Raw genomic sequence first — 15,424 nt, 5'->3', positions numbered from 1 at the left:
GCAAAGTTTCTGCTAAATGTTTCTATTTTTAAATTCTGTAGCATGATTTCCGCAGACAGACAGACGGGCGGGCGGACATGGCTAGATTGTCTTAGATTTTTACGACGATCAAAAATATATGAATAACGGGGTGGGTATAAAAATCGCAAAAAAAAATGTTCAATAAAAATTTTGTTGAAAATAACATCGGAAAACAAGTAAAAGCGTGCTAAGTTCGGCCGGTACTAATCTTGGGAACCCACCACTATAGATTCTGCCAAAAATTTATACACAATAAGTACAGTTAAAGGGCATAATTTTATTCTGTGTACCAAACTTCTGTCAAATCCAAAATTTAAGCTAATAGGAACTGAACAAGGATTATAGAGAGACCGGTTTATATGGGAAATATATCAGGCTATAGCACAATTTTTTGAAGTCATAACAGAACACTATCTGAAAAATGTTAGCCAATCGGACGGAAAATTTCGTCTTCCAAGGGGAAAGTCAAACGGGAGATCGGTTTATATGGAAGCTATATCCAAATCTAAACCGATATGGTCCATTTGAAATCCCCAAAGACCTACACCAATACTAAGTACCTGTGCAAAATTACAAGCGGACGGACAAACGGATATGGCTAGATCGACTCAGGACGTCGAAACGATCAAAAATATATATATACTTTATGGGGTCTTAAACCGATCCCCCGATTTGGCTTCTTGAACATTTAGAAGGCTCAATTTTCAACCGATTTGGCTAAACTTTGAAACTTGTGAAAACTTTGAGACTTGTATTATGACTTCCAGGATCCATGCCAAGTATGATCCGAATCGGTCTATAAACAGATATAGCCCCCATATAATCCGATCCCCGGTTTTGATTTCTTGAGCTCCTAGAATGCTCAATTTTCATCCGATTTGGCTGAAATTTGAACAAAGACTTGTGTAATACCTTTTAACATCCATGCCTAGTACGATTCTAGCTGATCTATAAACTGATATAGCCCGCATATAAACCGATCCCCGATTTGACTTCTTGAGCCTTTAGAAGCCTCAGTTTTCATTCGATTTGGCTGAACTTTGGAACAAATACTTGTGTTAAGACTTCCAGCAACCATGCCTACTATGATCCAAATCGGTCTATAAACAGATATATCCCCCTTATAAACCGATACTCGGTTTTGACTTCTTCGTCCCTTAGAAGCCCCAATTTTCATTCGATATATCCGCCATATAAACCGGTCCCCAATTTTGACTTCTTGAACCCTTACAAGCCTCAAATTGTATCCGATTTGGCTGAAATTTTGAACAAAAACTTATATTAAGACTTTCAACATCCATACCAAGTACGATCCTAGTCGATCTTTAAACTAATATCGCCCCCATATAAACCGATCCCCGGATTTGACTTCTTGAGCAATTATCATCCGATTTCGCTGAACTTTGGAAGAAAAACTTGTGTTAAGACTTCCAGCATACATGCTAAGTATGATCCAAATCGGTCTATAAACAGATATATTCCCCATATAAACCGATACCCGGTTTTGACTTCTTGAGCCCTTAAAAGCCTCTATTTTCATCCGATTTGGCTGAAATTTGGAATAAAGATTTATATTATGAATTTCAACATTCATGGCAAGTACGATCCTAGTCCGTCTATAAACTGATATAGTGCCCCGGTTTTGACTTCTTGAGCCTTTAAAAGCCTTAATTTTCTTCCGATTTGGCTAAAAAACACCTGTACTATAACTTCCAACATCCATGCCAAGTATGATTCGAACCGGTCAATAAACATATATAGCCCCCATATAAACCGATCCCCCGACTTGACTTATTGATCCCCTATAAGTCTTAATTAGAACATTAATTACAACATCAGTGCCAAGTTTTATCCGAATCGGCCAATTTGGTGATATAGGCCCCCCCTAAGTACCAATATCCCCATATGACTTCTTGAGACCATTGAAGTCTCAATCAATTCCCGATTTGATTGCTACAAAATGGGGGTTATATTACGTCCGTCCGTCTGTCTGTCCATCTGTGTGCCTGTCCGCCCGTCTGTCCATCCGTCTGTCGAAAGCACGCTAACTTTCGAAGAAATAAAGCTAGGCGCTTGAATTTTAAAACAGATACTTCCTATCAGTGTAGATCGGTTGGGATTCAAGATCGGCCCCTATTTAGATATATTGGGTTGCCCACAAAGTAATTGCAGATTTTTCATATAGTCGGCGTTGACAAATTGTTTTCAACGGCTTGTGACTCTGTAATTGCATTCTTTCTTCTGTCAGTTATCAACTGTTACTTTTAGCTTGCTTTAGAAAAAAAGTATATTTGATTAAAGTTTATTCTAAGTTTTATTATTATTTTTTTTTTTTTTTTTTTTTATTAATTTTTTCAAAAACGTTATAATACTATATATACAATATATTTTAAATGTAAGTATCAATATTTAAAATGTGTTTTGAAAATGTACGGCATGGTTTTTGTAAACCGTCTGCCGGAGAAGTGAGTTTTATTTTTTAGCTAGTAATTAAATTCATTTATAAGAGTTCTTCTATAATTCATTGCCTCTCGTAAGAAATTAAATAGTCTAATCCAACAATTATCTTCACCGCCGTTTAAAACAGATATAATTTCTGTGTCTGATAGAATGCTTTTTTTGAAATTCTTGCTTCTAATTCTACTAAATATTGGACATACCCCTATGAAATGTTGCGTGGTTTCTATTTCTCCTAGGTTACAGATGGAGCACATTCGAGCTTGTTCTTCTCTGTAACTAACACCATTTAGCCCCATCGCACCAGCTCTAGCTCTCATTATATAAGATATTTGTATTTGACTAAATTTGTCATTACAATAAGATGAACCTACTGTGGGGTCAAGTAATTTGTATATTCGGCTTTCACTTTCTTGTGATTTTTGGTTATGGTGGAGGTAGTTGCTGTTTTGAAGTTCGCATGTTAATAGTTGGCAGGCTTCGTACCAATAAATTTTATCTGTGTTGACATTTTGGTGTTCTATTCCGTAACATTGCAATCGGTCTTTAAAATCTTTATACCAGGAGGTATTGTTCTGCATTATTTTCACCGCAAGGATATGTGGAAGTCTATGATTTTCCAAATCGAACAGTACTTTTGCCAAATATTTAAGGTGCAAAGAGTATGTATATATATATCCTGGTTCATACCCAGTCTCCAGAGCGATGATATAGTTTGGGGTATTTTCCGGCAACTTAAGTATACGTTTGATGAAGAATCTATATAGCTTGTCAACTTCGTCAAAATATCCATTTCCCCAAATTTGTGCACCGTAGCTCTGGATAGATCGGCATACCGATAAAAACATTTTCCACTTGGCTTTGAGCGAAATTTTAGGTTTGCCTATAAAATTTGCCCATGTTGAATTTAGGCAAGACTTGGCGGCTTCGTTTTTTTCCATTGCATGCTTATTAAATGACAGTTTTGGTGTAAGCGTGATCCCAAGATACTTGTACTCATTAGTAACTCTCAGATGTTCACCGTTAAATATCCATTTTTCATTTGCAGCTAATCTTCCGCTATTACGAAATATCATTATTTCAGATTTTGCCTGGTTGACCTCCATCCCCCATCTTTTGCAGTAAAATGATAGGTTATCTATCATTCGTTGCAATATCAGTGGATCATCGGCTAGGATCACGATGTCATCCGCATACATTAACAGGCGGATGTCAATTTCGTCTATGCTAAGTCCACCACCCAATGACTCATGGAGATCATTTAAATATATAGAAAATAGCAATGGCGATAGTAAGCAACCTTGTTTTACTCCCGTTTTAGTTATAAAATGATCAGATAACTCCTTGCCGTTCCATACTGCAGTTTTTGTATATGTGTATAGCTTTTCTATAAAATTCACTATTTTTGTCGAAAGGCCCATTTCATATAATTTATAAATTAATTGGTTTCTCGGAACTCTATCAAACGCGGCCTTGAAATCAACAAAAAAGGCGTAGACTTTTCTTGATTCCAATCTTTTTAGGTCTACTATTGATTTTAAATTAAACACATTATCAATCGTTGAATACCCTTTCCTGAAACCAGCCTGGAATTCATTTAGTATACAGTACTCGTTCGTCCATTCAGTTATTCTTGTATTAATCATGCCAATCATAAGCTTACCAATGCAATTCATGAATGTGATTCCTCTATAGTTACTTGGGATATTGGGATCACCTTTTTTGTGTATGGGAAAAAAAATACTTGACTTAAAATTACTAAAGTCATCATATCCGTTGAAAATTCTTGTGAATGTTTTGCACAGTTCATTTAAAAATTCATCTGTTGCGTGTATGAAAAACTCATATGGTATCCTGTCATCACCTGGGGCTTTGTTCTCTTGCACCTTTTTCAGTTGGCACTGCAATTCTGGAAGAGTAAAGTCTCTATCCAACATCTCATTCAGAACTTGATTTGGGGCGTAAAGAATCTCTTGTGAGTTGACCTTTGGGTTTAATAAAGTTTCAAAATATGTTTTCAGAGCGCCCGTTGCAATGGCGCAGCCTATACAATTCTCCTTCTGTCTTATTTCCTTTGCCAAAGACCACCATGATTTGCTATCAGATATGAAATCTAGTCTAATCTCTATGCTGCGATAATAATCCAATCGTTTTTTTCCACAAAGTTTCTGGTAGAGGTTTTTTTGTGACACGTAAGCTTCTCTATCTGAAGAGTTCTTCGAAGATCTGAATTTATTAAGAAGTTTCATGGTTTTATCTCTAGCTTTCATACATTCTTTATCAAACCATCGGTTATGGTATTCCGGCTTCCTTATGATTGAAGGGGCTGGGTACGCCCTCATGATAAGGCGTGTAAAGTCTGATAGGGAGGGGTTATTTTCTAAGCTTGATAGTTCATCATTTAATTGTTTTTGGTAATTTTCCTTGTTTTGTTGTTTCCACTTTAGCTTTGGCAGTAATTTTAACTTTTCAATTCCTGTTTCTAAATCACTGTTTACCCTAAGAGTTATTACAATCGGTAAATGATCTGACCATAATTGAGGTTTTACTTCAAAAGACTGCACATTATTTATTATGTCCAAGGATACAGCACATAAGTCTATCACCGAGCTTCCGTTTCCGTTGGTAAATGTGAAACATCCTTCCTCATCACCAAAAGTTCTTCCGTTTAGAATCACTAGGCCGTTGTTATTGCAGAATTCGATATATTTTTTGCCGTGGGCGTTTAAAATTTTATCATTTGATTTTCTACCAGTATTTAGAACCTGGAATTCCTCCCCAATTTCTTCAGGCAGCAGCTGTTCCTCTCCAATACGAATGTTGTGATCACCAATAATAATTTTCTTAAAGTCATTGTCTTCTACAACTTTGTTCATTTCATTGAAATCTTCCATCCATTTTACTCCTCTTAGATATATAGGGATTAATTCAAATTTGATTGTGTTTAGTTCACAGTAAATGATATCGTAACTTCTTCGATGTACTAATGTATGCTTGAAGCCTGCTTCCCGCAAATCCTTTTTCACCCCACATACTTGTCCTCCAATTCCTCTTCCTCTATTATTTGTTCTAGAAGCAGGTTTCCAGTAGGTATTAAAGTTTTTAAATTTATTCCCATAGTTTACTAGGTTTTTCTCTTCCACATGAGTTTCCAATAAAATAAATATATCAAACTGTTCTAAAAAATCATAAAATTCGGGGTGAAGATACTTGTTTCCTAGACCATGAACATTATATGCCACTATATTTATGACCGAATTGTATTTTTTGGTATTATTTTTTAAATTATATTTTTTATTTTCTATAGGTTTCTTTCTTTCGTTATCTTTTAGAAGTTTTTTGTCTTTAGGTTGTATAAAAGAGTATCATAATCTAATTTTAAATTATCTATACCATCTCCATAAATAGTTACCAGAGTTTCTCTTCCAGTTTTTTGGCCGCAAACTAGTTCCTTTTTCCCGTTCCAGTAAAAAATTCTTCCTTCAATAGCAATTTGATGACCTCGTACTCCCACCTTCTTATTTTTGTCGAATTTTAGCAGTTCTTTTTTCATTTGTAGCATAACTTTTTTATTTTCCAGACGATAGCCACTTAAATCTCTTTCAATGAATATGGTTGTTCCTGAGAGATGTTTCGTATTTTTGAGTACTTCGTTTACCATTTTTGTCGACTTCAGCTCCACCAAAATCGTCATTTTTCCATTAATATTTTGCAGTTTTTTTACCATTTCAATTTCCAGATCAGAATTAATTTTCAATACGTCCTTGAAGAGGTTTTTAGCGGCCATATACAAATGGTTTTGATTATCTAACCCTCTTATTATGAGTTTTTTTCTGTTCAATTCCTCTTCTAACCTTTCAATTCTTCTGTTGTCTAATTCTTTTATTTCTTGTAATTTTTTTATTTCAGCTTTCATTTCAGCATTTTCCATAGATAACCTTTGAACTTCATTCTTAATTTCATCTATATTACTATTCAGCTCTATAATATCCGATTTAGTCGGCAAATTCTCCAATTTTTCATCTAACAATTTCGACATAGCATCTTGCATTAACTTCATAAGTTGGGCTGTTGGCATATTTCCAACTACTACTGCATTATCTGGCGACGTTTCAATAAGTTTGCGTTTTGCGTTTTGTACATCTTGACCCACTGTGCCAGATGGAGTACTTGTTGCGTTGGACGATTTGTTTGACATGTTTTATTGTTCCTTGCGTGGGCCTATAACTTCTGTGATACGGCAACACCGAAACAAACCAATATTTTGATAGAACGAAACAAGCAGCTGTTTTAAAGCAATCATAAACTCTCTTTTAATTCTTTGAGTAAAATTTCAGACACCGCTTTCCAATGAAATTACACAAATTAAAAGTAAAGTATTTGACTATAAAAGTTATTTTCTTGTGTAAATCGGTATATGTTGGTTCCGTGCACAGCAAAAACGGGTGGCCAAGTCTTAAATCGAGCGTGTACGAGTGATTACAGTGTTTATAAAGCGCGAGAAGGCACTTTGCAACTTTAATTGTTTGGAGCACAGCTAAGGTACGTCTACTTCGGTTAAACTTCACTCTAAGTTTTATTAAAAATGCATTTACTTTCTTTTAAAAAATCCGCAACTACTTTATGGGCAACCTAGCTTCAATATAAACCGGTCTTGGATATTGACTTCTTGAGCCACCAGACGGCGCAATTTTTATCCGATTTGGCGAACTGTACGAAATATTTTGTAGCAGCTTTCAACAACTGTGCCAAGTATGGTTTGAATCGGTACATAACCTTATGTAGCTGCCGCATAATCCTATCTTGAATCCTGACTTCTTGAGCCTCTAGAGGACACAAATATTATAAGATTTGGCTAAAATTTTGTATGCGGTGTTTTGTTCTAACAACTCTACCAAATATGGTCTAAATCGGCTCACAACCTGTTTTAGCTCCCATAGAAACCGGTTTCCCGATTATACTTCTTGAGACGATATATGGTCCGAATCGGTCCAAAACCTGATATAACTCAAATTTGCATAGCAATTCTTATCCATTTTTCTTTGCTTGCCTATAAAGAGATATCGGCCAAAGAACTTGACAAATGCGATTCATGGTGGAGGGTATATAAGATTCGGCCTAACCGAACTTAGCATGCTTTTATTCGTTGTGTAATATCGTGTGCCTTTTGGATCTTGGAAGGCTTTACCGCTTTGGGGAGAAGTTTTTACATTGTACCTCACAAATGTCGCCAGCATTAGGACAGGATAACCACCGATGAAAAAATTTTTTCTCATGTTCACGCCAGGATACGAATCCAGGCTTTCAGCATCATAGAAGAAAATGCTTACCTCTGCGCACGAAGTTCGTAATACTTCGTATCATCCACTCCTGTTTCTCGAATGTCTTAAACATTATGAATTTTTACTATACATTTTTCCCCCCTTCTTCCTCTCTCTCTTTTTCGGAATTGTTTTACTATTAATTCACTATCATTCATTTTTTGGTGCAGTGTACTTTGGCAAACATTTCCTTCCACTTACCTCGTATCCAAATGCCACAATATAATCTTGCTAAAAATTGTTCGCAATATATCATCGTTGAATTCATCAATGCACAAGACATTAAAATGTCTCTGGAAACGGGGCGTTATGGTATTGCCCGTCGACGGAGGGCCCATGGCACAAATCATTTGTATTTCAATCAGCTTCAAAGGAACTATGGTCTTACGATCATACCACATCCAATGATCCATCATCATGCGTAACAATTCAATGGCAGGCTGGGCACCATAATTCTCCTTCAAAGGCATGGAGACATCATCAACGAAAATGACGAAACGTTTATTCAAAGGAGGGCCATAGACTCCCTTACGCCTTTTATCCAATTTAGACATGATAATATCCTGGGTCTGATTGGCCGAAGTTTGGGCCGAGAAGTTGATTAGCAAAGGTTTGTAGACGAGTAAATCCATTTTCTTTAGCATATAGTCTATGATGTAGCAACTCTTGCCGGTTCCCGTGGGTCCCACAAACATGACAGGTTTGTCATGCCTAACCAGCAGATCTAAAATGGCAGTGGTGCGTACAAACTCATTGGTGACTATAATGATTTGGTTGACTGGTATATCACGACTGATGGCCGGAGCAGCAGCCACATCATCCTGCCAAGGCTTCCATTTGCCTTTGCCCTCCTTGATAAAGCGATAATCAAATACTGAGCCTTGCTTGGGTATGGGGAAAATAAAGGGCTTAGCCAGAACAGGGACATGCAAGGCCTCTGGAATGCCAAAGCTTTCGTAGAGATTTTCAGGAAAATTCTTCTCCATTAGGCCGCGGAAAACCAAATTGAATTTTTCGCGGCTTGACGAATCTAAAGTGGCTCCCAAAGACCATATGCAAGAGAATAGAAAAACACCCTCCAGCTGGGCTCGCATATCCAAATCAGAAAGGCTAGCCACATATTTGTCATCCCTGAAGTCATCCAAAAAGCAATCGAAGAGATTCATAAGAGAAACCATCAAATTGGCATCGGAGGAGGGGGCTATTTCGATAAGCGAGGCCTTGCGCACCACATACAACAAAATGGGACAGAAGCGGGAAATTAAGGCCGAGACCGTTTGTTTGGCCACTGCATGAAAGCTATTGGGCAGCTTATTTTTCCAAGAAGTCACCAAGCATTCCCAGCCCAGGGAGGAGGGTTCCATATAGATCATGCCGCAGCGAGACACAGTGGCCGGTGAGGCAACCTCCAAGTCCATGGGTTCGAAAATCAAATTTGTGGTGGGTGAGAGCTGTATGATCTCGCCAGACATCAGGCACAGCTTCTTGTTGTCATCGAGCACCGTATTCATATTCTCTATCCATATGGCATCGACGGGGCCATCAAAAATTAACCACTTGCGATCGGGTGAGTCGGAGACAGCGTATTGGCGATAGCTGACAGCCAAAACGCCATCACTCCATTCATGGGAGACGGCATCAAACTGGCCATAAAGTTGGCCCATGGTTATGGCCTTGGGATTGATGATGGTGAAGACGGCACGATTTTCACCACCATTCTAAATGAACCAAAAACAGAGAATTAGTAAAATCTAGTGACTGTAGTAAAGACTTCCTACCCTTTTTTCCATATTTTCCAAGGTCTCTGCCAAAATGCGATAACAAGTGGTCTTGCCTCCAAAGGGCAAACCCACCAACATCAAACCATGACGCACCACTATCATCTCATACAGCTGTTGCACCTTCTCCAAAAAGAATTCGGTACATTGTTTGTTATTTCTTTCACAGGCCTCACGGCAGCATTCATTAAAGACCACATAGTCCGCTTCGGGCAATACCGTACCGGGAAATAAGTCCGAGGTTATACCCTGGAACAAGGGCACATCTTGACTTAGAAATTTGGGTAAATTAACATCTTTGATGGAACGCAGAACTAAAATATCCTCATTTTCATCGCGATAACGCAGTTTTAAGGCTCCAGCAGCTTTCAAAACCGATTTGACAGCACGCATGCCATAATCATAATGGCACTGGGTGCTCAATTGTTCCGAGCACAAACGATAGGTGGCCACAATTTTCACAGACAAAGGTTTAGCCGATAAAAATCCATAGGAATATAATTCGATTTCAGAAATCAAGGCATAATCGGGAACCATCATGGCCACTGAACGGAAGAGGGCCTAAAAATTTTCCAAAAATTAAGTATTCCTCCTCATGCCTTTCCCCAAACTCACCTTCAGATTATCTGGCAACTCTGAGCGCCCCGCATAACCCGGATTCATGGTTATAAAAGTAGCACATGTGGGATCCAAGGTCAGCGTGGTACCCTCAAACACCAATGTGGGACTACCCGAGTTAATGCCACGCTGTATGGTCAATATCTGCTGGGCCACCACTGACAACACTTCCAAATCAATGCGATTGAATTCATCAAAACATGACCATGCACCACATGAAGCCAATCCCTTGAAGAATTTACCCAATGCTATGTAATCCAGACCATCTGAACAATTGAAGACCACACATTGTTTGGCCACAGCTTTGGCCAAATCTTTTGTTGTTTCAGTTTTACCCGTTCCGGCTGGACCTTCAGGTGCTCCACCCAAATGCAAATGCAAGGCACTGAACAGGGTGCGATAACAACGATCGGTCAAGGGTGTAACCACCAGGCGAGTAGTATTTCCCAAATATTCATAGCCATATTTCAGGGAGCAATTGATCATGCGTGTATCCAAGGTATTGTCTTCCCAATAGTAACGAAGCTGAAAAGAAAAGGAAATTTCGAATAAATATGCGGAAGGACAATGATTGACCAATGGAAACATAAACTGCTTTAGATTTCCATGAAGGAACAGGGGATATTTCTCTCATTTAAATGAGAGCATCAGAGCCCAAATGGCGTGTCGCATAGTGACACCACTTGGTAGAGAAGTTTTAACAAGGCAGGTTACCTCACAAATGTAGCCAGCATTAAATAGTAAGGTGATAGCCATCGCTGAAAAATTTTCTGATGTTCACGGTGGGATTTGAACCCACACGCTCGGCGTCATTGAACCCAGGCGCTCGTCTACAAGCTAACCTCTATGCTACGATGGTCTCCTGTATTGCCGCATCATATGGCGGTATCATATTGACACTTATTTCAGAGTGTGAACATCTTGGAATGGGACTTAATTTTTATGTCAGTGGATGCTATGGGTCCAATGGGTCAGAAAAATTACAGAATGGAGTGTACTAGAAACTCGTACAGCTAAAGACCACTAGTATGTCATGTTCTATTTGAATAACGGAAGAAACACAACTAATCACAGAATGAGTCCAAATACACAAAATTGGACCGTGAACAAGCTCGACACCTCGAAACTCCTTACGAAAATTGAGATGGGAGCCCAGCAGGCAAAAAATGCGGGAAGCGTTCTGTGGAACGAGTGGTGGGCATCATAGAGAGCGGATGCAATAAATCCATGCCTAGAACCGAAGGTAAATATAATCGCAGTACACTGGTGGAATGATGCGATAGATGAGCAAGACAGAGATATACGAGAGCTTAGGAGTCGGCCAAGGCAGAACATGCTGTATACAAGAAGCAAAAAGTTACTCACTGCCGTTACAGAAAAGTGTAAGAAAGATGAGTGAAAGGAATTAAGATAAGACAAAAACCAAAACCCCTGGAGCCTCGAATACAATCTTGTAATGGAGAAACTCGGCACTCGGAGCCTAGCGGCATTAATGGACGGAAGAACAATAGAAAGCTTTGGATCCTCGGATATTAGATTATAATGGCAAAACTTGGCATACGTAGCCCAACGGCTGATGGAAAGAAGAAAAATGGAAAATATAGTCTACACACTCTCCGGCAATACGACCATAGAGTGGAACGACGCTATAGCTGAGCAACAAACCAAATACATCAAACTAAGACAGAGATAAACGAGAGCTGAGGAGTGCGTCCGAGACTGAACATGCTCTATACAAGGAGGCTCAAAAGTTACTCACTGCCCTAACAGAAAAGTGTACAAAAGAAGAGTAAGGCGAATTAAGCGAAGACATAAACCGAAACCCTTGGTGCCTCGGATACAAAATTGTAATGGAGAAACTCGGCACTCGGAGCCTAACGGCATTGATGGACAGAACGAACAATAAAAAGCTTTGGATCCTCGGAAATTATTTTTATGATGGCAGAACTTTTCATACGTATCCCAACGGCTGATGGAAGGAAGAAAAATGGACAGTCTAGTCCACAGACTCCTCCCCGATACGACCGTAGAGTGGAACTACGCGATAGCTGAGCAATAAAAACAAGTACATCAAACTAAGACAGAGATACACGAGAACCGCACTCCTGACCGGACGAGATAGAACATGCTACAAGGAGGCAAAAAAGTTACTCACTGACATAATAGAAAGATGTAACAAGAGGAGAATTGAGAGAAGACATAAACCGAAACCCTTGGGACCTCGAATATAAAATTATGATGGAGAAACTCGAGAAGTGGAGGCCACCGTAGTACAGAGATCAGCATGTCCGCCTATGACACTGAACGCCTGGGTTCAAATCCAGGCGAGACCATCAGAAAAAAAAACATTTTTCAGCGGTGGTTTTCCCCTCCTAATGCTGGCAACATTTGTGATGTACTATGCCATGTAAACACTTCTCTCCAAAGAGGTGTCGCACTGCGGCTCGCCGTTCGGACTCGGCTATAAAGTGGAGACCCCTTATCATTGAGCTTAAACTTTAATCGGACTGCACTCATTGATATGTGAGAAGTCGGCCCCGGTTCCTTAGTGGAATGTTTATGGGCAAAATTTGCACTCGAAGAAACTCGGCCCATGGAGTCTAACGATATTGATGGGCTGAAGAACAATAGAAACCCTTCGACCCTCGGATATAAAATTATGATGGCAAAACTCGGCATATGTAGCCCAACGGTTGATGAAAGGAAGAACAATGGAAAATCTAGTCCACACTCTTCTCCCCGACACGACCGTAGAAAAGATGAAGATTATGAGGAGTTCAGTAACAAAATAAACCATTTCTCGATATAGTAGTTAAGGAACGCGTCTCACAGAAAAGCCCCAGGTACCGACGGAATACCAGCCGAGATCACAAGGCAGATAGCTGAAAACGGACTGTACTGGACTTTTCTTAAGAATGTTTAACCGTCGCCTACTGGAATAATTTTTCCGGATGTATGAAAGCTAGCGCTCAAAAGCAAAGGTAAAGGTGATCCCACATCCTCGTTCTCATAGAGGCCACCCTGTATGCTGGATACGGTCGGGAAGCTTTTGAGCGACTCGTAAAGCCATGGCTCAATGAGATAACATGGCTTCCTGGCAGCAATGTCCACAAACGGAGCTCTCAGAGATGTGGTGAAGGTTGTAGTGGCAAAGGAACCGCAACTTTAGACTATTGTCCTCTTGACCACACCGGTGTGAAGAAGGCATTCAAAAGCCTCAGAAGGTCTGATTATCTTCCGCCACTCAAAGATGACTTTAGTATAGTGACTTATCTGATGAGAATAATGTGAAGTTACTTGCATGACAGGGTACGTATCTGTAACTCTTAGGATGGAACGAGGGAATATTAGTTCACATTCCAGAGCAGCGCAAGGCTCCATACCTAAAACCTGGTCTCTGAAATACAGTTATGATGGACTACTGCGAACAACAATGCCAGGCAGTAAAATACGCTGACGACATCGCTGCAGTTATCACGACTAGAGTCACAGAAGGTGCAGCGCGTAAACTTTGAAAGGCGATGCTAAAGGCAAAGAACTAGCAGGACACCCTCGGCAATGCCGAAGGCGAATTTGATACTCCTATTGGGAAAATATATTCCAGTGGAAGTAGATGTGCGCACAGACGACATACTGATGAAGACCAAGAGATCGATGAAATATCTGGGGATCTGACCGGATACCAAGCTCACCTATGCAGATCAAATTCGGTACGAGACAACAAAGGCCAGAATTAAGTTGCAAATGCAAATTTTCCCTTGAACATTCCAATAAGGAACAGGGGCAAACTTCTCATATATCAATGAGTCCTGTCTGATTCAAGTTTTTAGCTTAATGATATGGTGCCTCCTTTTTATAGCAGAGTCCGAAGGCTGTGCCGATGCGCGACACCTCTGTGGAGAGAAGTTTTTACATGGCAGCCATACCATTTTTATTTTAAATGGCATAGTTTCTCACAAATATCGCCTGCATTGCGCCATGCATAACTACCGATAAAAAATTTTCTTGATATTCACGCCAAGATTCGATCTCAGGCGTTCAGCGTCATAAGCGGACATGCTAGTATCTGCGCTACGGTGACATCCTATTGACTTATGGCAAATGTAGTTGGGGCTCTCCCGTGCAGATACAAACTCTTATAGGAGACATGCAATAGCATTCTCCTCTATGGGAGCGAAATATGGGGCCAGACACTGCAGACTGAATGCCGAGCGAAATCCCTGGTCTCTGTACATATTCCGACGGCTGTAAGGGTCATGTCACCCTACCGGACCGAGGTGGAGCCCGCAGTTTTTTTTTATAGTTGGAATGGTTAAGGCACTACAACGCGAGATACATATCCCAGAGAAAGATGGGACCAGCCACTGTAGGCTGAATGCCGAGCGAAATCCCTGCTCTCAGCACAGAGTATGGCGACTCTTAGGGTCATGTCATCCTACCGGACAGTAGTGGAGCCCCCAGCCCTGGTAATAGCTGCAATGGTTTAGGCTCTACAATGCGAGGTGTATAACCCAGAGAAAACAGGGTGAGATTCAAACGGACTATATACGGGCCATACGAGAGGCGACTATCGTGAGATGGTAACAAAATTTGGCTGTATGAAAGTCGATGCAGGTGGACGCGACGACTTATCACCGATGTACGGATCTGGAGAGATAGAAAACACGACGAACCAAAATATTGCGTTAGACATATGTTATTGTTGTTGGAGAAGTGTGTTGCGTTCTTTCTATCTTTCTTTTGCTTGGTTCTGTTGAATATCCAGATCCAGGAACTCTTCGACTAAGGTGTGGTGCATTCAGAGGGATCTGGGTTTGAGACGACGTGTGTTTGCACCTTTTCATCAAACTTTGCTCTGTAGAAGTTGAGGCGGCCACATCTGCGGGATCGTAGTTGAGCCAGAACTATTCTGGTTTGCCGGGGGAAGTTTGCAATGATAGTCCAGAGGATATCAGAGAACAAGAAGAACTAGGAGGCGGTGGTACGTACGGCGACCAAGTGCTGCGCAGGAAAATGATCATTCTGAACGCAGCGGTGTAAATGCGGAGGTCAGAAACCTGCACAACAAAGATGCAATTTCCAGGTGGAATTAATCCACCGGGGTAACACAGGGAACCACCTCGAAATTGTCTGGGTATGGAACCTACACTTTGTTTTTCCCAGTTGACTTGTTTCGACGTCTTAGTCAAACATAGAATAAGTTTCATCCCACATAGGAATACATATCTG

The 15,424-nt window shown here is 40.1% G+C and overlaps 1 protein-coding gene across 1 annotated transcript in view; it reads right to left on the bottom strand.

The window, feature by feature from the left end:
* LOC106081696 (dynein axonemal heavy chain 7) overlaps nucleotides 1-15,424 on the bottom strand; it is a 154,509-nt gene that overhangs the window by 116,316 nt on the left and 22,769 nt on the right. Inside the window, exons 13-15 of the mRNA XM_059364973.1 lie at nucleotides 10,193-10,720; nucleotides 9,578-10,138; nucleotides 8,001-9,517 (exon numbers count right to left, since the gene is read on the bottom strand). Coding sequence (XP_059220956.1) covers nucleotides 8,001-9,517; nucleotides 9,578-10,138; nucleotides 10,193-10,720 — 2,606 coding nt within the window. The remainder of the gene's footprint in view (nucleotides 1-8,000; nucleotides 9,518-9,577; nucleotides 10,139-10,192; nucleotides 10,721-15,424) is intronic.

Source organism: Stomoxys calcitrans, chromosome 3 (assembly GCF_963082655.1).
Source record: "Stomoxys calcitrans chromosome 3, idStoCalc2.1, whole genome shotgun sequence".
NCBI lineage: Eukaryota > Metazoa > Arthropoda > Insecta > Diptera > Muscidae > Stomoxys > Stomoxys calcitrans.
This window is presented reverse-complemented; position numbering and strand designations above follow the sequence as displayed.